Genomic DNA, 26,058 nt, shown 5'->3' with positions numbered 1-26,058 from the left:
CTAACTGTAAGTCGCTCTGGATAAGAGCGTCTGCTAAATAACTAAAATGTAATGTAAAATGTAGATGTGTGTTAAGAGACGGACGATGATTCAAACTCCTCAGACTAACCACAGATTAACATGTTTCTGTCTGAAGACAATGGAGCAAACAAATGAAAAGATGCCTTGTAACATTTTGTATTGTATGAACACTGGGGACTGGTTACTGTAGAGAGATCCAAGCACACACTTTGACAGACAGTTCTGTTCTGATGAGTGGTTACGGCTTTCATCCTGGAGATATTTTCAGAGCACATGCTGTTGACATGTGGAAAGCTGCATTTGTCTGATATGGTTAATTGTCATTATTTTAAAAACATGGTTTCTTAAATACAATGCTTTTATCGGATGATTGATAATTGTTTTAGTTGAAAATGGGAAACCTCTCAATGAATATGTATTAACTATGTCAATACTGTGTCAGCAATTCACCAATATCCCTCAAGTAAAATGAAATCCAAATGTTATTTTTTATTTCAAATGTTAAACTAATTGTAATTGGTAGTGAATGATCTCTGAAGTACTTGAAATCTAATATTGTCATGTGCAGTGGCGATTTTAGCATGTAAATCTTGGCTGGGCAAAAACAAAACAAAAAAAAGTAGATACATGCCAGCAAAGCCACAACACAACACTAAACAATACATTAATTGCACTATAACAGTGACAAACGGTGCCCGTAAACTGTTAGGGCCTACATAAAGCTGTCCCAACAGCAGAGTCCCAACAGCAGTCCTGTCACACCAGCCTTCGACTGGGAGGGGTACGGTCCCGAAGAGTGGTGCTGGGTTTTGTCGTGGGACGTCCTGGACCATTCCGCGTCTCCGGGGTCGTCCCCAAGGTCGGCGGCGCCCCGCTGTTGGAGCAGCGCCTCAGGGGGGTACTGTCACACCAGCCTTCGCTTTGGCTCCCCCTCCTGTCCAGCTCAGGCGTTCGGCGTTGCCGGCCTTCTAGCTGCTGCCGAATCTGCTACTGGCAAACACCCTTCACTCATCAACTCCAGACTTGTCTCGTCAGCATTACACACACCTGGTTCCAATCCCCACTCTATCACTGTATATATACTCCCTCTGTCATTTGTTTTTGTCTGTCATTTTATATGTTGCTTGTTTTCCTGAGAGGTATCTCTCCTACTATTTCCTGAGTACGTTATATTTTGCACTGTGGGTTTCGTCCCGCTTTAAGCTATGGTGCTTTAATAAATTCAGTAGTTCTAAACCTGAGACTGCCTCCTGCCTACTCCTCTCTACACTTGTGACAAATCCCAACACCTTACCACTGCTACACCTGGCTATCAGTGGAGCCTTGTCTGGTAGCGAAACAGTTCATTCAACCTCATTTACTGCCTTTAAAAAAAAACATAGCTGATATGGCTGACTTGCTTAAACAAATGTGGTTTCTACTGACAATTGAGATGTACAAACTATGGCATAAGGGGATGACGAGCGGATAAGAGGCAATCCGTCATTTTGATTAAGACATTAATGAGCGAGCTAGGACGGACGTAGTCGATATAACTATTTGTTCAGCACTTTTGAAATGTACAGCGACAGAATTCAGAACATCAGCCGTTCTTACAGTATTCTCCCTGTACACCAAGTCAGAACCGTAGGATAAATAAATAGGGCATATAAGCAGACAATGAAAGCTCTTACAATATTTGATTACATTTCTCTAAAACAGGTTATAGGCTACATGTGCCTCACCAAGTCAGAACAGTAGGCTAAATTAAGAGGGCAAAAGGGATCAAATTATTAGGGTGAGGCACATGGTCTACTAACAGCTTACTACACAACATACACTTAGTATTACTTTCTTAGCTACAGTATACATATCTCCCTTGCATATTACATAATTTATGCAGCAGCATACAATACATTTTTGGACTCACCTTGTTGTGCTGTGCTCACTTGAACAGGAACGTGGCATGGCGGTCCTTCGTGGGCAAAATCATGATGACGTCAGTGATCTTCAGGTCGGAGCTCTAGAAAGAGGCCTGAGTTCCCGACTTACAATTCAGAGTTGGATGGCCGTTCAAAACGTATTTTCGCAGTCGGAGCTCGTTTTTTCCTGAGTTCCCAGTTGTCTTGATTTCCCAGTTCCGAGTTTCCAGTTGTTTTGAATGTGGCAGAAGTCATGCTGGATTCACTGCATGGCCACCACAGAAAGCACTGAGCTAGGCTGAAACACCTGCATTTTGGAGCTGCCTTACTCAAGAAATCAAAAAAGAGACCAAGTTTGTGTGCGGCTTTATTAACTCAATTATATATATATTTTTACATTGTTTGCAAACTGATGTGTGACACGTATTAATGCCAAAATACCCCTTCTTTTTTTTTTTAAAGCTCTACCCCACCTGCCCTGAATGACGGGTCGCCACTGGTCATGTGTCAGAGGATGCAGAGAGAATGATCAATCTTTACTTTATTAAATCACGTTTATATTTGACATTTTTTAGAACAGAATACATCTTCAACATAAAAAAGTGGAAAAACATGTTACTGTATTTTTGTGAGCATTTAACAACAATAACAAAAACATAGTTATCTTTTTAATTGATTCTTCAAAGGAATTATTGAACCACTTTAATGTGTATAACATACTTGCAGTAAAGCACAAGATCACAACATGAAAGTTACACGTAGCATTTCTAAATCAAGTGAAATATCATTTAGCATTTTATGTAGCATTTCTAAATGAACTGGGTGTAATAATGTTTTTGTTTTCTATCAATTCCCAATTACAATATGTAAGCGATGTCTTTAATCAATTAATATATATTTCTATTTTGCACAGAAGCTTTGATGCCATGTCCAGCACCTCTGATTCATTCTCATACTTGAACCTCTTATTTGGTATGTGTGGTGAAGGGTGGTAGTTTGGGTATTGAGTGGTCTTGGGGTCGACTCCCAGCTGTTTCAGTTTGCTCACGATGTTGGGTAGAGTGTCTAACTGGGGGCTGTAGCCAGACACCCGTTCAGCCAGGCTGGAGATGGAGCCGTTGTTGTAATGATGTCCGTGTCTTCTGTACTCTGCTGCCACCAGAGCCTTCTCCACGGCCTGATGTACCTTGAACAGAGTCCACTCTGTGGCCATGCCTCCTGTGTCGTTGTCAGCAGCGGCTAGGTCACACTGTGCTTGTCTGAGCCAGCGCTCAGCCTCTGCTCGGTTGGGTTGTGGTACATTTCCATAATGTGTCCAGAAGTTGTATCTAGTATTGTGTCCCCTGCTGTTGTAGAACCTCTCTCTCCCACACCGGTGGTGATGAGCTTCTTGGTTCCACTGGTCGTAGAAGTTTCTGAAATGTGTGTTCCACTGCTGTGAGGATGGTTTCCCTGTCCTGTGTGAGGATGGTTTCCCCGTCCTTCCGTTTTCAAGATCCTCAATTCTGTTTTTCAGATACTTGAATGCCTCTGTGGATAGCTGTTGGCAGTCTGGGTTTTTGTCAGGGTGCCACCTCAGGTAGAGGCGTCTGATGGCCTTCAACCTGTCCTCTGCAGACAGAATCCAAATCTCTGCCAGACATTTGTCTATTTCCTTTTTGGCTTCTTCCAGAGACTGTGGTGAGGTCTTTGTGGATGAAGACCGCGGCACAGATTCTGCCCGTTGTACCAGTTCCATGCACGTTGCTCCAGTGGAAGAGGATGAGAAAGGCTTATTTTCCCGTTTAAATTGGTAGAGATCAAGGGCACTGACTTCTATGACTTCATCTTTCCCAATCTGTATTTTGTATCTGTAGGGACTCTGTCCTGATTGGCCAGTTGGCACACACAGCTGTTCCACTATAACTGCATAGCAACAATGCTCCTCCTCGGCCGTCTTCTTAAAGCCAACGTATTCCCCAGATTCATAGTTGTTGAGGTAGCTCATGTCCAGGGCATCATGCCACTCTTCAGGAACAGGACTTCCTGGTTCCGGTGGCCCTTTCAAGGAGTCCTCAGTATCAGCAATATCATGGATTTCATTCTGCTCTAGCGTTGTCTTGACTTCCTCCATGCTATCACATGAAAGAAGGTGTCCTAGAACTAGCAGGAGGTTTGAGCCGAGAATGTTATTAAGAAGGGCATTAATCTCTTTAGTCAGTCTCATGATGATCTCACTCTTCACTTTGTGGGCCTGGTCCTCATTGTGTTTCAGGTAGAAGGTACAACCTTGCTGGCCCTTTTTGACGTACAGCTGTGTGACAGCAGTGGTGTCACTCAGTAGCTCCTGGCCAAGTCGAAGCACTGTTTCAAGGCTCTTGCAGCAGGTGATCTCAATGCTGCCAAAGGTTTTCTGACACATGGTGGCAGCATCGCCTTGTGATACCTTGCCCTGACACTGCTCTCTGATGAGACACACCAGACCATGCATGAAGGGAGCTGAGGACAGGTGTGCCCCAAACCATCCGCTGAACTCGCAGCCCACCCCGTACTCACACAGTTGCATGTTGGATTCCACCACATTCTCTACTGTAATCTGAGATAGCATTTTGGGTTGTATCTCCAGGGGCAACAACTGCATCATTTTATAATGTTCATACATGTCGTTCTCTAAATGGCAGTTGCTCAGTTTCTCCAGGAGTTTCAATTTGTCTTTCAAGGCACCCTCCAATCTGCTAACCTTGAAGACTGTGTCGTTGAAATACAGTGAGGCTGAAGGGTACAGTCTGCCATCGGTTGAAGGTAGATACAAGGTCTTAGGAATTTCTGAGGTCAACTGATTTTCTTGCAATTTCCTGATCAGATGAAAAAGCTGCTCCACAGCTCGCTTGACAGTTTTCACCTGATTTGGCTGAAGGGTCTGCTTGTCGGTGGAATCTGCATGGATTTCTTGTAGAACGTTGCAGTACTGCTCTGCAGTAGGCTCGTCTTTGACGCCAATTTTCTTGAAGAATTCTGCAAACATGACATCCTTTGGAGGAATGCGGTACAAATATGGCCTGAATTCCACATAATGAAGCAGTACCAGAGCTGTTTGCTTGGTCTTTACAAGTGTAGAATCATCCTCCACCAGCACCACAGGGAGGTCAGTCAACAGCTTGGGGTCAAACTCTATTGTTTGTAGATAGGTGTAAGATGTCCGGAACACTTCAGCTCGTGTTCCAACCAAGTCAGGAGTTTGGCATGGTGACTGACAGATGTTTCTGAGGTTCTCTGTCACACGTTCAGGAGGGGGTTGGTCAACTGCGCCTGCTTCTCTCATTATTTGAATATGCTTTTCATTGCAGTTTCCTAAGTGCAGTATTGGCATGGATGTCCAAATCAGGGATTGGTGGAGATCTTTTTCAATCAGACAACCTCTGATTGAAACTACAGTCCTCTTTCCTGCAAATGACTGGTGGTAGTTGCACAACCTCTTTTGAATTTCCACAGGAAAAACAAACTTGATGTCAGCAATCGTTTTCAGAAAGTCTGATGCTAGCTTTTTGACATCCCTTTTCAAAATAGTTTCAAACAATGTAGACGACATCAGTTTCAGGTCTTTGAGGCTGGCTGTGCCTTTGGCATCCAATTCAATTTGATGAGCAAATTCAATTATTTCCTCATCTGACACAGTGCACTTCAATCCAAGTACTTTGAGCAGTTTCCTTGCTTGACTCTTGACAGATATGTTCCCTCTATCATGAAATTCATTCCAGAAGCTTTCTGGCACAAATCTTTCTTGCGGCAGCATCACCTTGTACAACTTCTGATTCTCATCAAAGAAGTAGGAGGCCATCTGCAGATTCCCATGGATGTCCCGAATGAATTTCACATTTTTCATTATAGAGATTATTTTATCATGGTACTGCTGATAGTCGTCTTTGTGTTGTAGTGACAACAACAGCTGGACAGAGTGGATCATTTGGTTTTTGTTTAGCTTGTGCAGGAAAGGCAGAATGAACTGGACATAGTACTCCAAATCACTTAAGATCTTAATGCTCAGGTTTCCTGACAAACTCTCATTTACTAAGTTGTATTTGAGGAAAATGTCGTTGTCACCTGCCATGTACAAATCTGGAAAGCTTTCCCTGAACTCTGTCTTGAGGATAAATACATTTCTGTGCCCATCAATACACTGCCGTCCACCCTGTATAGTTTCAAATAGTGGCAATGACTTGAACTTTCTCTGGTAGTCCTGTTTGTTTTTAGATGAGCATATCCCAGACTGTAGGAAAAGTTGAAGTTTCTCCAACTCCTTATCTGAACGATTCTGAAACTCTGAATGTTCCAGCTGGTAGACTTGGTCTAACACAGCACTGCTGTCACTTGTCCTCAAGAGATCAGGGAGTAGATGTTGATGCAGCTGCTTGTTCACTTCATGGAAGAATGGAAAGTCCAGTTTCATGAGACCAAGTTTCAGGAGAATTGATGAAATTTCTTCTTCTGAGAACAGAATAACACTGGACATCTTCCTCATTGTTTGTAGAACATGTTTGTTATTTAGCCTTGGGCACACAACAGGCAACATAGGGCAGTCAGAGAACAGCTCCTTGATCGCCAGCAGAGCCTGGTTACCGTCTCCATCCTTTGAAGCTGCAAGATTCCTATTAAAGAATTCCCATAGCTCTTTCAGCCATGAGCGTATTATCTGGTTTGGTACATGCAGCCTACAGTGTGGATCAGTTTCACAGTTTTGAAGGAGTTGCAGAAGTATAGGTTTCAAATACTTTGCTGCGACTGGAATTGTCAATTCTCTAAGAAAGTTCCCATCTTGTAGAACCTCAAAATGTTTGATGTTGGTTTTGACATCAGCAAAATCCTCATGATGTCCATGGAACATTCTGTAAAATGTTGACAGAAGCTTGGGAGAGTCAGGGTCGAACACTCTAAGAATCTGATCTTGAGTGAGAAGCAGTGGAAGTCCGGTGACTGAACTGGAACTCTTCTTGTTAGCATCAATATAGTCGATACAGTACTCCAAGAGAATGGAGCATCTCTCTTTGTCTCTGATCAAAGTCTGGCCAATGGGTAGAGGTAAACCCATTTCCGTGTGAGTTGGATCATTCAGTGGTTTCTTCCTCAGGTAGTTACCCACTGTCAAAGGACTGACTATTCTCACTTCAACCCCAGCCGTTTTGAAGCTAGTCCATATTTTCTTCATTTTTGTAGATGAAGGAACCAACTGCATTCCAAGATCATCTAATATAGAAACCATGGATTTATTTTCCAGGCTCAAATGAGGTGCATCACTTGGTTCCGTCTTGCTCACACTAGACCACTCAATAGTGTACTCTGTTATTGACTGGTGTTGGACTTGTCGAGTTGAGCAGTGTAGCACTGGAATAAGGTCAAGTTCTCTGTCATTGATTGACCTGTACACTTCATGAATCATTTCATGCCAATCTTGGTCAGTCTTCTTGGTAACGGTGGGGAAGAAACACAAGTAAGAGCTGTCAAGGACTGAATCAAGATGTATGGAATTGACTTTCACTTTCTTTAGGTGACAACGGATGTAATTGAGAAGGCCAGCATACAATGGGGCGATGACGTTCAATTTCAGAGACTCATTCCAATCTATCTTCAAACTTTTCCCATCCTCTTTCCAGAAACCCCGTCTGGAGGAATCTACCTCAAAGTTTCCGTTGACATGGACTGGAAGTCCAGTTATACCAGGCAAGGGCAGGCAGCAGAATGCTTGTCCAATGAAGTCATTCTGTTTAGGCCGAGAGCTTGTGTTGAGAATATTTCCTCTTTCTATAGGCCGTGAGCTTACACATGCTGCCAAAGCTGCCTGTGGAACTTTGCTAGTCTGTCCTTCCATATCAGTGTTTCCTTTAAAAGAGCCAAACTGCTCCGCAATGATCCACTGGCTTTGCCTTATACCGGATGATGAAATATTGACATTGTAAATGGCTTCATGTGGTGATGTTGGTCCGTGGGACAGCAGCGACTGTTGTACATGGTTTTGAAAAGAAACCCATTCTGCAATGCTCTTCTCATGAATACTTTTTTCAATCGAGAAGGTAGTCTTGAGCTTTTCTGTGTCTGGGTTGATTTCATGGAACTGGATTGTCCTGATGTTCTTCAAGAACATTATCAATCCCTCAGGGTCTTCACAGAGAGCTGAGGACAGTTCCTCCATATCTTTGTCATTGACCCCATTGTTGGATATTTCTGAGGTTTCTGCCATGGCACCAGTCCTGATAGGCAACCTAAACATGGTGCCTTCTTTAAGAGGGAATTCTTTTGGGAGAAATGTATTGTAAACATCCATGAAGGTGTTCTTACATTCCTCTGTCAATAAGATTTTGGCTCCAGGTGATTCTCGTGATCCTTCAACATACTTCAGATTGGGATCAGATATGCAGAGCCATTTGTCACCAGTTAGGATCGAAGGACAGTCAGTCAGATGGTAGATTGAGTTAAACCCAAGTCCATATTTTCCAGTTTTCCCTGGAATGTTGTGCTTTCCACCTTCTCCCAGCTGCTGAATACCTTGCAGATCAGCCTGAGAAAACACCTGGTTGTTGTACACACACAGTGCAGGGCCCTGCAGTGGATTCCATCTATTTCCAAATGTTCTCTGTGTGCTGTGCTTTCTTTTGTCCCAAACAAAGTGTATTTCTGTGGCGTCTGCATCATCAGCATTTTGGATGAGCTCCTTCAGGATATCCTTCTTTGAGGGATAAGCTGCAATTATGTTTTTAATGCGAACTGTCAGTTTCTCATGTTGTCCAAACTCTTCAGCAAATGGTGAGAAGTTATCTACTGAATGCTTTAGCAGTGTGTGGTGTCTTGTTGTGATCACCCCAAAATGAAGTGCAATGGCACGAGATATTTTTTTATGGCACAAAGTGACATCTTCTGACACTTCCATCCAGGGGCTGTCATTGAAATACAGCTGTTTAGATGGCTGCAAAACACCCCTTTCGTCAGGTATGAGACAGTCATCTTGGTTTTCATCTTTGGCCTCGTATAATCCCCTTTGGATTATTGTCAGACACATTTCTAGATCATTATTGGAAAGTGGGCTGATACCGTAGGCTTGGCTGAGTTTCTGCAGTACACCATGGAACTGTTCTGGTGTGAATTGCTTTTGGATGCATAGACATTTCCAGAGCTCCTTGAAACTGGAGAAGGCAGTTGGAAGAACATGAAGATATGGTTTAGCATCAAATTTCTCATTTTTTGCCACAGACTTTACATCTACAAACCTGTCTTCAACCAGGATAAAGGGGAATGAGTGTGCCCTCTCAAAAATGACAGTCAATTCCTTCTCATCATGCAGCCATTTATTCAAAAAGTGGTAGCAATTATGGGCTGTGTTGAAGAGCGTCTGTTTGTCACATGTTTCTGAGTGCTTGGATGCTTCTTGTAACTGCTGAAGCACTGTCTCAAGTGATGGGCTTTCACAAACTCCTAGTATGCGTAGCACTGCATTGTCACTGTGTATCTTCAGATTTAAAGAGTCTACCACAGACTGTGTCATGTCAACTAGATGGCGACATCTGTCACTGTAAATGTCAGTGGGCTTTTGAAGTCTGACCATTCCATCCTTCACTGCTCCACCCTTCCCTGCGTATGTATTAACTGGAGGACATGCTGGAATGAACACTGTGTTTCTTAGAGTCTCCCAGTGAGGCGAGGTGTCATCCTTTAAGGAGTCCCTCATCAACTCCAGGATGCACTGAAGATGCTTGTATGCTTTGTCTTTGTCTTTTTGCCAGATGTTGGCAATGGTCTCTGCTCTCTCTGTGATGTCCTCCAAAGGGAGCTGGTCACTCAGCATCCCCAGTTCTGACAGACGTTGAATCCTTTTAGGGGAATGAAAGTCATTTTTGGTCCCCCCGAGGAACCGTCCTTCCTCTTGCTCAAACAAGCATGCCACTTTTCCAGATGTATTCACAAGTTTTTTGATGTACTGGAGTTTTCCACTTTTCTTTGTAGGAATGCATGGGTAGCTCCTTAGTAGATTGTCAATGGCATCGTCCTTCAGGTCAATAGCATGCAACACAAGAGCATTCCTACTCTTCTGGTCCATAGTGTTCAGGTTGTTGAATACCACTTCTTGGTAAAATGCTTCCCAGTCAAATGTTCTCTGCTGGAGAATCTCATCTAAACCGGTCTGTATAAAGCTCTGTCTCACCCACAAAGGCAGAGGAACAACAAGATAAGATGTGTTTGAATTGCTTTGACACACCTTCATTGCAAGCTCTCCAACAGCTTTGTCCTCTTGAATAGTTGGGTGCAGAAATCTGGCTTTGTCCATTGAGCACCAGTTTTCCCCATTACTGAAGAGCTCCAGAGGTTTGCCAGAGATGTGCTGACTGACAACCAAGTAAAATGCATCAACCAAGGGTTTGAAGGATTTGCTCACGTTCTCTCCATTAGGCCAAAAGGTATAGTACTGGTAACGTAGAAGGTGTTGATTTCTTGACATCATCTTCAACACTAGCAGTGTAGTGACATATGCGGTTGTAACAGCATCCTGCAGGAGAGCTCTATTCCAGTCATATTTCACTCCACTCTCCCACAGACCTCTCCGATTAGAGGTCACAGCAAAGGATCCGTTCAGGTTCACTGGCAGCCCTGTGGCAATAGAGAGAGGGAGGAAACAGAATGCCTGGCCAACCAGGTTGGTTTCTCCAGGGACCCATTTCCCAGTCTGTGGTTCTTTATTTAAAGGTACAGCAACACCTCCGATTGGCAAGGAGAGCACGGTCTGCTTATTGTCTCTCTGGACCATTTGTAAAGAATTCTTTGTCCCAAAGCAATTGTATAGGAGCCAGAACTGGACATCAGATCCATCACAATGTTGTTGAGTTAGTTCAGCTATGTTGGCTCTATGGCAGTCAATGACATCTTGGCATTTCGCATCACGCTTCATCAGACATTTCAGAGCATCATTCTGCAATATTCCTAAAGGAGTGTCCTCTGGAATCGTGATTGTGTGCACAACCTTTCTGGTGGCAGTGAAGAGCTTCTCTATCTGGTCATCTTGAGGAGGAGTGGAAGCATCGCCCGGGAGGTTTTGAAGAGATACCATGTTGATGTTCTTCAGAAAGAGGAGGTGAGTTTGTGAGTTGTTTGTCAGGTCCTGTTGAAATTTCACTATGTCATCTCTGTCATACACATTTCCGCTGATTTCTGACTTGACAGCCTCCTCTCGTGTCCTGAAAGGTAGTTTAATGAGCGTGCCCGGGTAGAATTTCTGAGTGCTGTCTCTTGAAAGACTGCAATTAAAAATCCGCTCATATGGTCTGAATTGACCAGGAAACCTGTGCAGAAGCTGCTCCCGAGATAAGTTGAGCTTGATTCCAGGATTTGCTTTGTTTTGTATGTGCTTTTGCAGGTGTGTAACATTTGGATCAAGTATCAGAAGCTCGTTGCCACTGAGGATTGAGGGAATATCAGTCACATGGTACACCGCATTAAATCCAAGTCCAAATTGTCCTATTTTTTCAACCTTGTTTTCCTTTGAGGCAGATCCGAGTTTGACAATGTTTTTCCAGTCATCCTCAGTGAACAGCTGGTTATTGAAGGCCCAGAGACACGGTCCCTGACAGAGGACCATGCCTTGGTCTATGAGGCTGTCAGCAGGGTCTTTGTGGTCCCTGAAATCCACCATGAACTTACAGGTGTTTGCCCCAGCATCTTCTGCATTCTGAATGAGCTCTTTGAAGATGTCATTTTCTTCATCATACTCCTTCAGAATGTTCTTAATCCTCAGAGTTATGGGCTCTGACTGCCCACATTGTTCTATTCCAATGAATTCTGGACGCAGGATCCGGGTGCTGAGGAAAGGGATGTTCAGCCACTCTGCCGTCGCTGGTGGAATCTCCTCGTGGATGACATGAATCTCCTCCTGGTCATTCTGTAGATCCTCCAGACCATCCCTGCTTATATCACAAAACACCGTTTTGGACAATGGTTGCAGGGTAAATCTCTGACTCCCTGCCATGACTGGCACTGGGATATCATCCCTGACGCTCTTCTTCTCTCTCCACATCCAGTTCAGAATGGCAATTGACACTTTCAGCTCTGAGGGTTTGCCAAAAGATTGGGGCCTTTCTTCAATGGTCTGTTTGATGTCATGAAGGATGTCCTCTATTTCTTTCTCTGAGAGTGATGTCTTCACTCCAAACTCTGTCAGCAACTTTTTGTATGGAAGAAATTCGTCTAGCACTTTCTCAATGTACGAGCTCAGATCCAAATCAGGTGGGTAGGCCAAGACTACATCATGAGGAAAAACAAAATGATTGTGTATCCACAGCCAAGGTACGAATCTCTTGTTCATCACTTCCCTGACCTCACAGATGTGATCTTGCATGTATTTATAAATGCTATGCAGCTTGGTTTTAAACTGCATGTCTTTATCTGGATCGGTCATTGCCTTGGCCACAGCTGCCAGTGCTGACAGATTCTCCACAACCTTCTCAGCAGGAGGTAGGCGTAGCAGACCCAGTTTGCTGCTTACTTTCTGACTAAAGTCTCCTGTAAGAGGCATGACATGCCCTACAATGCCCTCGTACTTTGAATGTCGTATCTCCTCCGGCATGTAGAAACTTTTCCCTCTGTTCTTTTCTTTCATGATGCAAGGATTCTCACAAGGGACCCACTGCAGCTGTGATAGGTGCTGCAGCTGCTGATGCGAGAATTGGGAAAGCAGGTCATTGCCATTCAATAGTCTTCGAAGTGCTTCTGCTTTTTTGAAAGTATTTTGTGAGTGAACATGTGATTTCTCAATATGGGTGGCAACATGCAACACGTTGTCTGCTGACACGTCAGTTTCCTTTGTCTGCAATCCAAGACGTGTTAAGCTGTCAAGCTTCTCTGGAGTATTTGTGAACACTGCTGGAGGAAAGAATTCTCTTTCAAAAAGGACTTTGAAGGTTTCATTGTTTGGATCAAAAATATTGGAGGTCGTCTTCAGCTCTCCATCTACTTCGATGAAGCTCAAATCCTTACATTTTTTGTACAAGGTCCCATTCTGTGAGAAGAGGATACTGCCATGCTGCAATATCCAGGTCATGATTCCCTCTCTTTCTTGTTTCTTGAAATACTTATTCTCAACTCCATCAATCAAATGAATGGCCGCCTGAGCAGTATTCAGGAGATCAATCTTGAGCAACAATAGGAGCCTGCGATCAGCCTCAGTTGCACACCGGACAATGGAATCCGGCATGCGAAGCTCTGTGGGGAGAGCTGGGGTGGAACCCAAAACCACTGCCTGCTTGGATTGGGTGGGAACATATTCTCCGGCCATTGATTGGAAGAGAGGCATCTTTGAGAGCAGGTCTCTCTCGTGGACTGTGACAGAATCCAGAGTAGAGAGGTAGGCTTTGAGTTCCTCTTTCTCATGGTAAGGAGCAGACCTGATTCCACTGATGACCTGACTGGCAGCTAAGTTCATGAACACCTGTAGAGTGTTCTGAGGCGATGGTGGTAGTACGTACGAGTCAAGATCTTGGTGCTTTAGGCATATGTCTCTGTTAATGACTGTTCCCCCAACCTTCTTCATGACTTCCTCTATTTTGTCTGGTAAGATGGATTGCTTGCTTTTCTGAAAAATCATGGTTGGATTCTGTTGTAGTCTTGCAAGTATGACAAAATGGCTAGTATCGTGTAGCGGTTCGATGGGTATCAGTGGCATGCCTTCAAAACATCTCAGATCTACCCAGTGAGTGTTGAGACATTTCCAGAACTCTCTGAGCCACTTCAAGGGTGGGTGCTGACCACTCCCTATCTCCCAGGTGACATGACCTCCTGTCTGTTTCCAGTCCTTTGGGAGAGTCTTCTTGGCAAATGTAGCCACAATTTCAGCATCCACATTGAATACTTTGTATGTATCTAAAATGATGGAGATATGAAAATAACAGCCATGTGATAAACATGCAGGTATTTGCAATTCTACATGATATCCAAAACCTTTCATTGTTAAACATAATTGTACAATATATCCCCTTACTTGTTGCAGCTAGTTGCTTCAAATGTTGGATGCTAGTGGTGCTGAGATCATCAGGCAGAAACAGGTCTTTGCAACCTGGCAGCAATACTCTGTATGAAGAGAATACTTTCTTGTAAATTCTTAATGGAGAAAGGGCATGGATTATCCATATGAAAAATACTATACTGTATACAGGGAGGGAATTTAAGGATTTTGCGCACGGGCCAGCCGGGATAGAAGACTGCAATTTATAATAGCCCAGATGACATTCCACTAGTGAAGGGTCCAAAACTATGCCATGCGAAGACACATTTCGGGCATATTTTCTATTAGCCCTGTCTAGCTTAATTTCCATCCCTGACTAAGAATTAAGAACTTACCTTGGAAATGCGTCATTGTCAATGAGAGTGATGTCCTTCTCTTCATTTGTGAATGTCTTGAAAGTCCCGTCACTGAGAGGCAGCATCTTCAGACCCCTGAGGTCGTGGTAATTCTCATCGCTCAAGATGTACTGCAGCAGAGACAGTTTGTCATTGTTGGAGAGATTCGACACAACACCCCTGCGGAGAACACCCCTTACAAGAGCTGGAGTCACCCATTTCAGTGTGTCAGGGTCTGGGAAGGCCAGCTGGACAGCTCTGGAGACATGATCTGGGAAGGTGACAAGTTTTTCTCCACCTGCAATCAAGGCCCTGGTCACGGCAGCCATTGTTTCAGACGTCATGGTGTCGTTGGATGGGCACACAGCCACAGAGGGAGAAACAAACTGTCTTTCGTCTTCAGCTAGAGAGAAAATGGCGGTATTCTGTTTGAGTAGACGTTGTAGAAGGTCTTCAGCAATCCCATGCCACTTGTCTTTGTGTTTGGTCTGACTGAGATCTGGCCAGATGTTGTACACATATGAGACAGGGAGTGTGGAGCTCTTGGCTAGGTTGGTGGCATCCTGCAGCATCAGGAGGTATGTGTGAGGGAGGACCTCCTTCACCAGCAGCTCATTCCACATCGCAGCTTCATCATACTTCTGGTCTTCCTCCTGCCATTTGATGTGTCTTCTGTTGTCAGTGAGGCCGAAGCAGGCGTTCACATGGACCGGGAGGCCAGTCTTGTTGGAGTCATTGTTTGGGAGGGGCAGGAAGACGCTCAGTCTGCCATCAGTCAGGACACTCTCCTGGCTACACCGGAATGCCAAGTCAACTTGAGGGCGGAAACTCAGCTTCTTGGCCAGTGAATCTAGCTCCGGAACATTTCCCTCTTTCATGCAGCATGTTGTCACGAGCCACTTGGTCTTTGTCTGCTTCTTGCCTTCGGAAGTAGAGGTGATGGTTTTGAAGCAGGTTGACCCATCAATGTTTGACTCGTTCCTTGTCTTCAGTCCTGGATTAACTGTGGGACTTGAGGTCACTGTAAGCCGGACATTAACGGATCCTTCTGTGTTGATGTGCTGCAAGGAGACTGATGACACATTCCTCAGGAACAGAGTGCTTATGTCTGCATCCGCAATGAAGCTGTCGAAAAGCTTAACTACTTTGTCGGAGTCATACAGGTTGTCTGAGATCTCTGAGGCCTCACTGCGTAAAGGAAACCTAAAGAGTGTCCCTTTAAAGTGCTGCTCCTCTTGGATGATATCCTTCCACCTCTGGCTACTGACTAGCTTGACAACATCTCTGAATGGTTGGAACTGATCCTGCAGATTCAGTAGAGTTTCTTTGTCTTCCTCTTCCTCCAGAGACCACCGGAAGCCTCCAGTTCGCTCCCCAAAGAGCTTCTCTTGGGGGTCCAGGAAGCCCAGGTACTTGGAACTGAATATGGATGGCACATCTAGAAATGATCCATATTACTGAGTGTGAATAAAATGCTGTAATTTAATGAAAAGCTGTCTATGAAGAGAAATGAAAACTTAATGTATGAGTACATTTACAGTATAGATCCATGTGCTGTGATATACCTTGTGATATAGCTAGCGCATGTTCATGGTTTGATTCTTTCGTTGTGATAATAATACTCTGAGGTTCACCTGTTATGTGGTAGACAGAGTTGAATCCGATCCCGAACCTGCCAACTTTATTTGGGTCTTTGCGTTTGACGCTCCGGCCGGTGGTCTGGATTCCCTGCCAGTCCTCTGCTGTGAACTCTGCGTTGTTGAAGGCATACAGCGCAGGACCTGCTCACAGACACGACAACATTCATACACATCAGTAGTCTGATTAATCAGGCTGTAATATACAATTCATTAGTATACACCGCATGAAGCTAATGCCTGCCAAATCATGTAAATGTTCCTTACAAGCCGGAATGTTAAATAAAATGACATTTAAACGTACTCTACCGGTTGTCTGTGCGGTTTGTCCTTCAGCTGCTCGAAATTTGAATCTGAATCTGAACATAGCTATATGGTTTGGTTTGGCACCGAGGTATAGTTCGTTTTATATTGGATATTCGGTTTTCTCTGGTCAATTGCTATTGAACCAAGCATGCCATGACAATGAAAAATGTATATTCTGAATCAGGAGGACGGAGAACAATAAACACCATTTTTTGTGTTCATTTGTTATTAAAAATCTTTTTTGGGAGGATCCTGCATGGAGTTCTGGGGAAAGGCTGTGTGCTGATCAAGCTCTGTGACAATTTTGGCCTAAATTGAACTTCACAAGTTAAAAGTACATATTTGACCTTCTAAATCAGACTGGCAATGAGTAAGGATAAGTATTCAAGTGAAAGACGGCATCAAAGAGAAGATACTCCACTATGTTCACCGTGTTTAAGTCGCTCACCGAGCCCAACTCCACGAGGTGGTAGAGGCTGCCATCACAGCCAAAACAGAGACGGCGGAGGTTCATCTCTCATGGCAAAACTGAAGTTATTTTGATGAGAAACAGCCACCTCACTCTGCAAAATGCAAACCTCTATCGATGGCATGAAGGCTACTCTAGAGAAAAATGATAAACGGATGACTCACATTGAAAAGAAAAATGAGGAACATGACGAAAAGCTAATACAACAAGACCAGGCTATTAACTACCTGATGGGCCAGGTAGAGGAATTGTAAAAGAAGGGAGACTTGTTGGAAAACTTTTCGCGTCGTAATATTATTCAAATCTTTGAGGTTGAAACCAATGCAGAAAGGGGGCAGAACATTTCTACATTTGTGGACAAGATGCTGAGGGAGGTCTTGGAAATCGATGCTGCTACACCTTTGGTCATGGAGAGGGCCCACAGAACGGCACCTGCAGCCCAGAGTAGGCCCGGAGCGAAGGACACACAGAGGCCCAGCGCTATCATCATGCACCTTCTCAACTTCTAAATGAAACAGGAGATAATGCAGCTGTCGAGAACCAAGGGACAACTATTCTACAAGGACAAGCGCATATCTATCTTCAATGACTATTCTGCAGAGCTGTTGCGGAAGAGAAAAGATTATGACGGGATCAAGAGAGAATTGGCAGCCAAAAACATCACATCCTTGCTGATGTTCCCTGCGAAGCTACACGTCACTCTTGAGAGCAAGACCCACATCTTTGATACTGTACCTGATGCCGAGTCCTTCCTGCGCTCCATTGGGATTACACCACCTTCCAGACCCGAGGACAAGGTCTGAAAAAATATGCTGACTATGTGGCAAATTGTTGGGCCCAGAAGGAGTGAGAGACAGAAGGACTCAAGGCCCAAGAAGTAGCCTAAATCTACCACAGAACATTGTCCAGTCACATTGACTATTGAAGCGACCCCTTCTTCTTAAGGACTTGAAACTACCTGGATTTATGCTCATAATTGGGAGCTTATTGCTGGACTAATTCATCAATCTTTGACCTACAGTTTGTCGGGATGATAAGGTAATTATTTAATCTGGAAAAAACAGAATAGCCTGCTTTCCTCATTCCCACTTTCTCTTTTAGTAGGCTATAGAGTAAAGATGTTTTATTTTTATTTTTATTTTATGTTGTTCTATGGCAATTACATATAGGCTACCCAAGTGTAGGTTACTGAAAATATTAACCTAAAATTTGCTGATCCTTTATTGATTTAGACAATGCTTTTGGATTACATTTAATTTCCAGCATTTAACCCTTACAAATATCTGCTATGTGTTGGAGGCAGTGTGGACAAATAGGTACTTCATCACATATATTTAGGCAATGTCTGAAAATCCTGTCTTTTTTTATCTGAAATTATCTGTGTTATACAGGACATCACAGGTATTATTATTCAACCAGACCCATGTCATCTCCTTCTAGGTATTGTTCCTGTGAATACACTCCAATCCTCTCCACTTAAATTGATAGCTTATCTTTTAGCAGCAGCAAGGAAATGTGTAACAAAATGCTGGAAAAATGAACATGCACCCTCAAAAGATATGTGGTTAGGTCTATGCGGGGAACTTGCTGACATGGAGAGAATTACATCAATCTTGCAACATAGACAGAATAGGTAAGAAGGTGTTTGGTCAGAGTTCCTGACATATCGTACTGGTCTTATTCTGTCATTTCTTGGGTTTTTGTTTGTTTCTGTTGTTTTTCTGTGGCTTTTTCCAAATTGTATTCTTATTCAGACTCTTGAAATATTTGCTTTATACAGCCAAGATGTACCCTTAACATGTGAATGTAATTACGCTCCTTTGTAAAGACAGCAAAGATATGTTGTTTATGTATGGTACATGTTCTTTATGTGCTCTTGAATAAATATTAATACAAAATAAACAAATATTTTGGGGATTTCAATCTTTCAAAAAAAATCAAAATTTCTAAAAATAAATACATGTGGATTGTTCTCCATCCTCCCCTGATTCAGAATATACCATTGTCATGCATTCATTGTCATGGCAAGCTTGAATATTCAATATAAAACAATCTTTACCTTGGTGCATTTTGAGCAGCTGAAGGACAAACCGCAAAGACAACTGGTAAAGTATGTTTAAATGTAATTATATTCAACATTATCTAGGTTTCCATCCAATTCGCGACAGATTTTCATGCGGATATTCTCAAATCTGCATAGCAAAAATGTGCTTGATGACATAGCACTTTTGCACTTAAGTTTTCATGTACCATTTAAAAAAGATATATGTTTGTGTTTCCATCACATTTTCAACTCTACATGGTTTTGATAAATAGCATACTTGCACAATCTGGTTTTGGCGCATGGTCTATACATTTACATTTGAGTCATTAGACAACAGTTCGCTGATAAAGTGGACAAGGTAGGTTATATGATGAGATATATGATATGATAAAAACAAGATCATTTTATTGTATTAATTGTCAGCCAAGCACCGATCATCATGTCACCAGCATCATTCATTGATAGGGCCTAGCCTACCCTCGATATTTATTGGAAATGTGCATGAAGCTCGTCACGGTGCAGTTAACTTATTTAATAACTTAACTTATGGTGGTTATGTCATCATAACTTATTCCATATGCATATGAACTCTGTATGCTTTTCCATGTCTTGGTGGTAGTAGGCTACAACCATAGAGAATGATAGAGGCCTCTAGTGGCCAAAAGGCAGTTTTAGCATCGGCAGTGCCATATAGCCCCACAGTGGAGGTGTCATTATACCCATAAAACCTAGCGGTCAAACAGGGATATGGTTCCAATCATTTCCCCACCATTTTTCCCATAGAGGATTTTAGAAACACTTCAAATAAGGGCTGTGTTTCGTGTAGGCTTACCCTGGCGTGACGTTTTGATAACCATGTAAATGTCTCTCGGACAAGGTGACTTTTATCAATATATTTACTCTCAGATTCAAAAATAAAATAAAATGGTATTTGTCACATGCGCCGAATACAACAGGTGTGGACCTTACCGTGAAATGCTTACTTACAAGCCTTTAGCCAACAATGCAGATTTTGTTTTTAAGTAAGAAAGAAAATATTAGCTAAAAAAAATTAACATATAAACTAAAGTAAGAAAAAAGTAACACAATAAATAACAATAATGAGGCTATATACAGGAGGTACTGGTACTGAGTCAATGTGCGCGGGTACAGGTTAGTTGAGGTAATTGAGGTAATATGTAGGTAGGGGTAAAGTGACTATGCATAGATAGTAAACAGCAAGTAGCAGCAGCGTATAAAAGGGGGTCAATGCAAATAGTCCAGGTAGCCATTTGATTAACTGTTTAGCAGTCTTATGGCTTGGGGGTAGAAGCTGTTCAGGAGCCTTTTGGACCTAGACTTGGCTCTCCAGTATGCTTGCCGTGCGGTAGTAGAGAGAACAGTCTATGACTACGTTGGCTGGTGTCTTTGACAAGACCAATTTTAGGGCCTTCCGCTTACACTGCCTGGTATAGAGGTCCTGGAAGGCAAGAAGCTTGGCCCCAGTGATGTACTGGGCCGTAAGCACTACCCTATGTAGCGCCGTGTAGTCGGATACCGAGCAGTTGTCATCCCAAGCGGAGATGCAACCAGTCAGGATGCTCTCGATGGTGCAGCTGTATAACTTTTTGAGGATCTGAAGACCTATGCCAAATCTTTTCAGTCTCCTGAGGGGGAGTAGGCGTGCCCTCTTCATGATTGTCTTGGTGAGTTTGGACCATGATAGTTTGTTAGTGATGTGGACGCCAAGGAACTTGAAGCTCTCGACCTGCTCCACTACAGTTGTGTTGATTTGAATGGGGGCGTGCTCGGCCCATTCTTTTTCTGTAGTCCACGATCAGCTCTTTTGTCTTGCTCACATTGAGGGAGAAGTTGTTGTCCTGGCACCACACTGCCAGGTCTCTGACCTCCTCCCTGTATGCTGTCTCATCGTTGTCAGTGATCAGGCCTACCACCATTGTGTCGTCGGCAAACTTAATGATGGCGTTGGAGTCGTGCGTGGCCACGCGGTCGTGGGTGAACAGTTGTTGCCTACCCTTACCACCTGGGTGCGGCCCGTCAGGAATCCAGTTGCGGAGGGAGGTGTTTAGTCCCAGGGTCCTTAGCTTAGTGATGAGCTTTGTGGGCACTATGGTGTGGAACGCTGAGCTGTAGTCAACAAACAGCAATCTCACATAGGTGTTCCTTTTGTCCAGGTGGGAAAGGGCAGTGTGGAGTGCAATAGAGATTGCGTGGATCTGTTGGGGTGGTATGCGAATTGGAGTCGGTCCAGGGTGTCTGGCATAACCAGCCTTTCAAAGCATTTCATGGCTACAGATGTGAGTGCTACAGGGCGATAGTCATTTGAGACAGGTTACCTTGGCATTCTTGGGCACAGAGATTATTGTGGTCTGCTTGAAACATGTAGGTATTACATACTGGGTCAGGGAGAGGTTGAAAATGTAAGTGAAGACACTTGCCAGTTGGTCAGTGCATGCTCTGAGTAAGCGTCCTGGTAATCCGTCTGGCCATGCAGCCTTGTGAATGTTGACCTGTTTAAAGGTCTTACTCACATCGGCTATGGAGAGCGTGATCACACAGTCGTCCGGAACTGCTGTTGCTCTCATGCATGGTTCAGTGTTGCTTGCCTCGAATCAGGCATAAAAGGCATTTCGCTTGTCTGGTAGGCTTGCGTCACTGGGCAGCACGCGGCTGGGTTTCCCTTTGTAATCTGTAATAATTTGCAAGCCCTGCCACAACCGACGAGCATCAGAGCTGGTGTTGTAGTTTTCAATCTTAGTCCTGTATTGACGCTTTGCCTGATTGATGGTTCGTCGGAGGGCATAGTGGGATTTCTTATAAGTATCCAGATTAATTAAGCGGCAGCTCTAGCCTTTAGCTCAGTGCGGATGTTGCCTGTAATCCATGGCTTCTGGTTAGGATATGTACGTGTACAGTCACTGTGGGGATGACGTCGTCGATGCGCTTATTGATGAAGCCGGTGACTGATGAGATATACTCCTCAATGCCATCGGATGAATCCCGGGAAAATATTCCAGTCTGTGCTAGCAAAACAGTCCTGTAGCGTAGCATCCCCGTCATCAAACCACTTCCGTATTGAGCGAGTCACTGGTACTTCCTGCTTGAGTTTTTGCTTGTACGCAGGAATCAGGAGGATAGAATTATGGTCAGATTTGCCAAATGGAGGGAGTATGTGAGCTTTGTACGTGCCTCTGTGTATGTAGTAAAGGTGGTCCAGAGTTTTTTCCCCCTATAGTTGCACATGTTACATGCTGGTAGAAATGAGGTCAAACGGATTTAAATTTTCCTTTATTAGTCCCCGGCCACTAGGAGCGCCGCTTCTGGGTGAGCATTCTCTTGTTTGCTTATAGCCTTATACAGTTCGTTGAGTGCGGTCTAAGTGCCTGCATCAGTTTGTTGTGGTAAATAGACAGCTAAGAAAAATATAGTTGAAAACTCTTGGTAAATAGTGTGGTCTACAGCTTATCATGAGGTAATCTACCTCAGGCGAGCAAAACCTCGAGACTTCCTTAATATTACAGATCGCGCACCAGCTGTTGTTAACAAATAGACATATACCACCACCCCTTGTCTTACCGAGGTTGCTGTTCTGTCTTGCCGATGCACGGAAAACCCAGCTAACTGTATATTATCCATGACCTCGTTCAGCCACAACTCTGTGAAACGTAAGATATTACAGTTTTTTATGTCCCGTTGGTAGGGTAGTCTCGAACGGAGCTCATCCAGTTTATTCTCCACTGATTGCACGTTCGCCAGTAGGACGGATGGTAAAGGCACTCGCCGACGAATTCTCACCAAGCACCCGGATCTGCGCCCCCTGTATCAACATCTCCTCTTCATGCGAATGACTGGGATTTGGGCCTGGTCCGGGAGGAGCCGTAAATGTTTGCCTCTGATTCGTTAAATATTTTTTTTTTAAATAATCTTTGTCCAATCCGAGGTGAGTAATCGCTTCTCTGATGTCCAGAAGCTCTTTTCGGTCATTAGAGACGGTGGCAGAAACATTATGTTGAAAACAAGTTACCAATAACGCGAAAAAACACACAGAATAGCACAATTGGTTTGAAGCCCGTAAAATGGCAGCCAGCCCCTCTGGCGCCATTACACAAAGTAGACATCATGCAAAACTAGAAATCCCTGCAAGCTCCTGCACCTCATCTCTAGCTGACACATTTGCTAACAGGTATTGTTTAAATTTAAAACTTGCACAAGACAGTTCACAGAATTGTCAATTTAAAGAAATGTAGCCAATTTATTAATTACTACATTTAGCTAACATTAGATAGTTAATCCAGAGATTCTTACCTTTGCCTCGATTCGGCAGTCTATCCAGATAATCATGGCATTTGCAGTTCTTTATGATAGCCACATTAGCAGCTAATTAGCATTTCATTTTTGGGTGGTAAATACAGGTGAATATATTGTCAAACAGGACAACAGTGAAAGTTTATCCCTCTTTTCAACGCTTTTGCTTCAATATCTGTTTTGTAACCAAATCAAAAGTGGTGCGGCACTGCCACACCAGATTGAAAAGTGTTTGGGAAAATGCCAGCTCGCCACACGTTTGCTGGTGGCACTACATGAGCCAGAGAGAGCATGTTTCCTGATACTGTGACCACTTGTATTTTTGCATTCCAGCATGATGATTAAGATCCTAATCAGTTCTGCACCTGATATTAATCTGGGCATGTTGCCCTCTGTTTTATGCTGGTTTTCTGATGTTGTGGTAGAAAGCCCTTTCTACATTTGCTGCCTAATGTGGGGTTATTAAAGTGAAATCACAACACTTTCATAAACCCACTGTCAAACATCAATGTTATTTATTTTCAATCTTCACAAATATGAAACAACCATACCTTGGTACTTCCCCAGGCCTTCAGTCTTGAGGCTCTGTCTGCCGTAGCATCTCTCATCATGGAGGAACACCACCTCCGACGCCCCAGCATCATCCGCATTCTGGATCAGCTCCTATAGTCACAGCACAGATAAGGATAGGGATGTTTTCATAGGTGCCTTTAACTAACGTTTACATAGTAAATTGGTCTATGGCCAATTTATACAAAACAAGATGCTCACACTTCTCCTTTAAATGTAGTGGCTGTGATGATATTTACTTTAGGTTTACATTTTGGTGATTTAGCAGACGCCTTTTCCACAGTGATCAGATGACTACATGATTAATTGATTGATTGATCAAACTCACCTTTAATATCTGTCCTCCATCAGGGTACCTCCGCAGGATGTCCTTCAGGTAATCAATGAAAGGGGGTGCTGTTGCACCAAATGAATTTCTAAACAACAGGTGAAGTGAAGAAGTTCGATATTTTAGCTTTCACAGTATTGTTGAAAATGTAATCTCATTTTACTACATCTCTACCTTCTATCTACTCAAAGTCGGAATAAATTGTTTTAATTATATAAACTCGTAAAATATAACTGATATTTACACACACACCAAGCAACTAGTTCAAATGTTCAACTGGTTTTTAAAAATTACACTGGGAAAAGTATTCCTCTCACCGTGTTTTTCTCTTACTCAAACTCATCCTTCCACATCGTAGGATTCTACAGGAACCAATTAATTCATTATAATAATCAGGGTTATAATATGGCAGGACAGATATAACTGTACTAATCAGACAGAAAACAAAAATGTCCCTATAGTTTTGAAATTTATTAATCAATGTTCAAGTAGCCTAGTCATAATTATAACCTATTACTAAATGAAAATTATCATAAGACATTTGTTGTATTTAAGATACATAAATTGATCAATTTACCTCAATCATTTCATGAAGTGTGAAGAAGTCATCTGAAGCCACCTATGTCGTCAGACTAAATATTCTTAGTAGGCTCATGGTTTATATGCCCTGCGGTCAATCTGTATGAGCCCCTCCATAACCCATCCATACAGTTTCAGTTTATCAGTATTTCCTCCTCAGTGGTGAAATGAAACTTTACAGCCCATGTTATCTTGTTCTGTCCGGCCAGAATCTGAATAACAAAGTTGTTTCGTTTTCCTGCCTTGTCATGTCTGAAACGAAACTTTGATCAGAATGTGATTGTGATTCAAACAAGGGAGACTGTGAGCTATAGGGCGGGACTCTCTAAAAACACGCCACTTCGATACATGTGACTTTTCGTAGCAGGTTCGGAGAGCATTTTCGCTAAACCTTTTCCTGAACTTAACCTAATTCTCATAACCTGCTACGTTAATTATCCTAACCTGCTGCGAAAAGTATCGAAGTGGCGTGTTTTTAGGGTGTCCCCTATACATACACCATTATCAAATGTGTGTTCGCACAAAAAAAGACTAAACCTTGCGTGCTCCAGTTTTGTGAAGGTTGGTATTTATCAGTTTTGAATTTGACGGGAAAATGTGCTTATCTTGACACAAATCGCAGACCATGCATATGCACAACTTCTAGTGATCAATTGTATTGCAAGCAAATATTGTTATTTTGAGGGAAATTTAAGTGTTTGATGCACAGGAATTATCATAATGGTAGGCTAATAAAAACATTTGAAGGTAGGCCTAATGATAAAACAGGTGCATTTGCCATTGGTAAGGAGATCGCATAGCAGCTTGTAGCCTAATGTGTTAATTTTACATTACATTTTAGTCATTTAGCAGACGCTCTTATCCATAGCGACTTACAGTTAGTGAGTGCATACATTCTTTTTATTTTATTTTTTATTTTTCATACTGGCCCCCCGTGGGAATCGAACCCACAACCCTGGCGTTGCAAACGCCATGCTCTACCAACTGAGCTACATCCCTGCCGGCCATTCCCTCCCCTACCCTGGACGACGCTGGGATAATTGGAGTTTTATTATATGGGCCTACATATAAATAATATTTTCTGACATGACTGCTTTATTCCCGCTACACAACAAATATCAGGCTACCATTTATCTATCCACTGCTCATTCAGCTAAGCATGCTCGAAAGTAAATAGACCCGTAGCCTTGACAGTATGGGTAGGCTCCAGTATTGCTGTGAGATAGATGCGCAACATCATAGCCTATATAATCTCAGAGCCTATACCAAGACAGGAGATAGAAACAAACATCTATTGACAAACAAAATATTGAACATCAATTCATCTTTTGCATAGTGTGGGCTGTAGCATTTACTTTTAAATTGTTTGAATAGACAATCAATCATGCAGAATGCGCGGCCAGTGTTTGGCAGTCGCTATAGGCGGCATGCAATTTTTGTTTGAAAAAGTAACTTGCAAAATATTAACACATTCTGCCCACAACTCTACAGAAATGTGATAGAATTTGATTATTTTAGATATGGACATGGCCCAATTCCAACATTTCCAA

General features: G+C 43.0%; 1 protein-coding gene across 1 annotated transcript; it reads right to left on the bottom strand.

Moving 5' to 3' along the window:
• Window positions 1–2,353: 2,353 nt before the first annotated feature.
• LOC121544835 (sacsin) lies at window positions 2,354–24,639 on the bottom strand. The gene is made up of 8 exons (XM_041855029.2): window positions 24,507–24,639; window positions 24,247–24,291; window positions 23,930–24,017; window positions 23,583–23,694; window positions 15,905–16,051; window positions 14,271–15,708; window positions 13,912–14,000; window positions 2,354–13,793 (listed from the first exon to the last, which is right to left on the bottom strand). Exons 2-8 carry the CDS (start codon window positions 24,270–24,272, stop codon window positions 2,806–2,808), a joined length of 12,888 nt encoding a protein of 4,295 aa, XP_041710963.2. The 5' UTR covers window positions 24,273–24,291; window positions 24,507–24,639; the 3' UTR covers window positions 2,354–2,805.
• Between the last annotated feature and the right edge of the window lie 1,419 nt (window positions 24,640–26,058).

The sequence above is a fragment of the Coregonus clupeaformis genome, chromosome 29 (genome assembly GCF_020615455.1).
Source record: "Coregonus clupeaformis isolate EN_2021a chromosome 29, ASM2061545v1, whole genome shotgun sequence".
In the NCBI taxonomy this organism is placed as follows: Eukaryota; Metazoa; Chordata; class Actinopteri; order Salmoniformes; family Salmonidae; genus Coregonus; species Coregonus clupeaformis.
The sequence above is the reverse complement of the archived record's forward strand: the minus strand, read 5'-3'. Positions and strand labels throughout refer to the sequence as shown.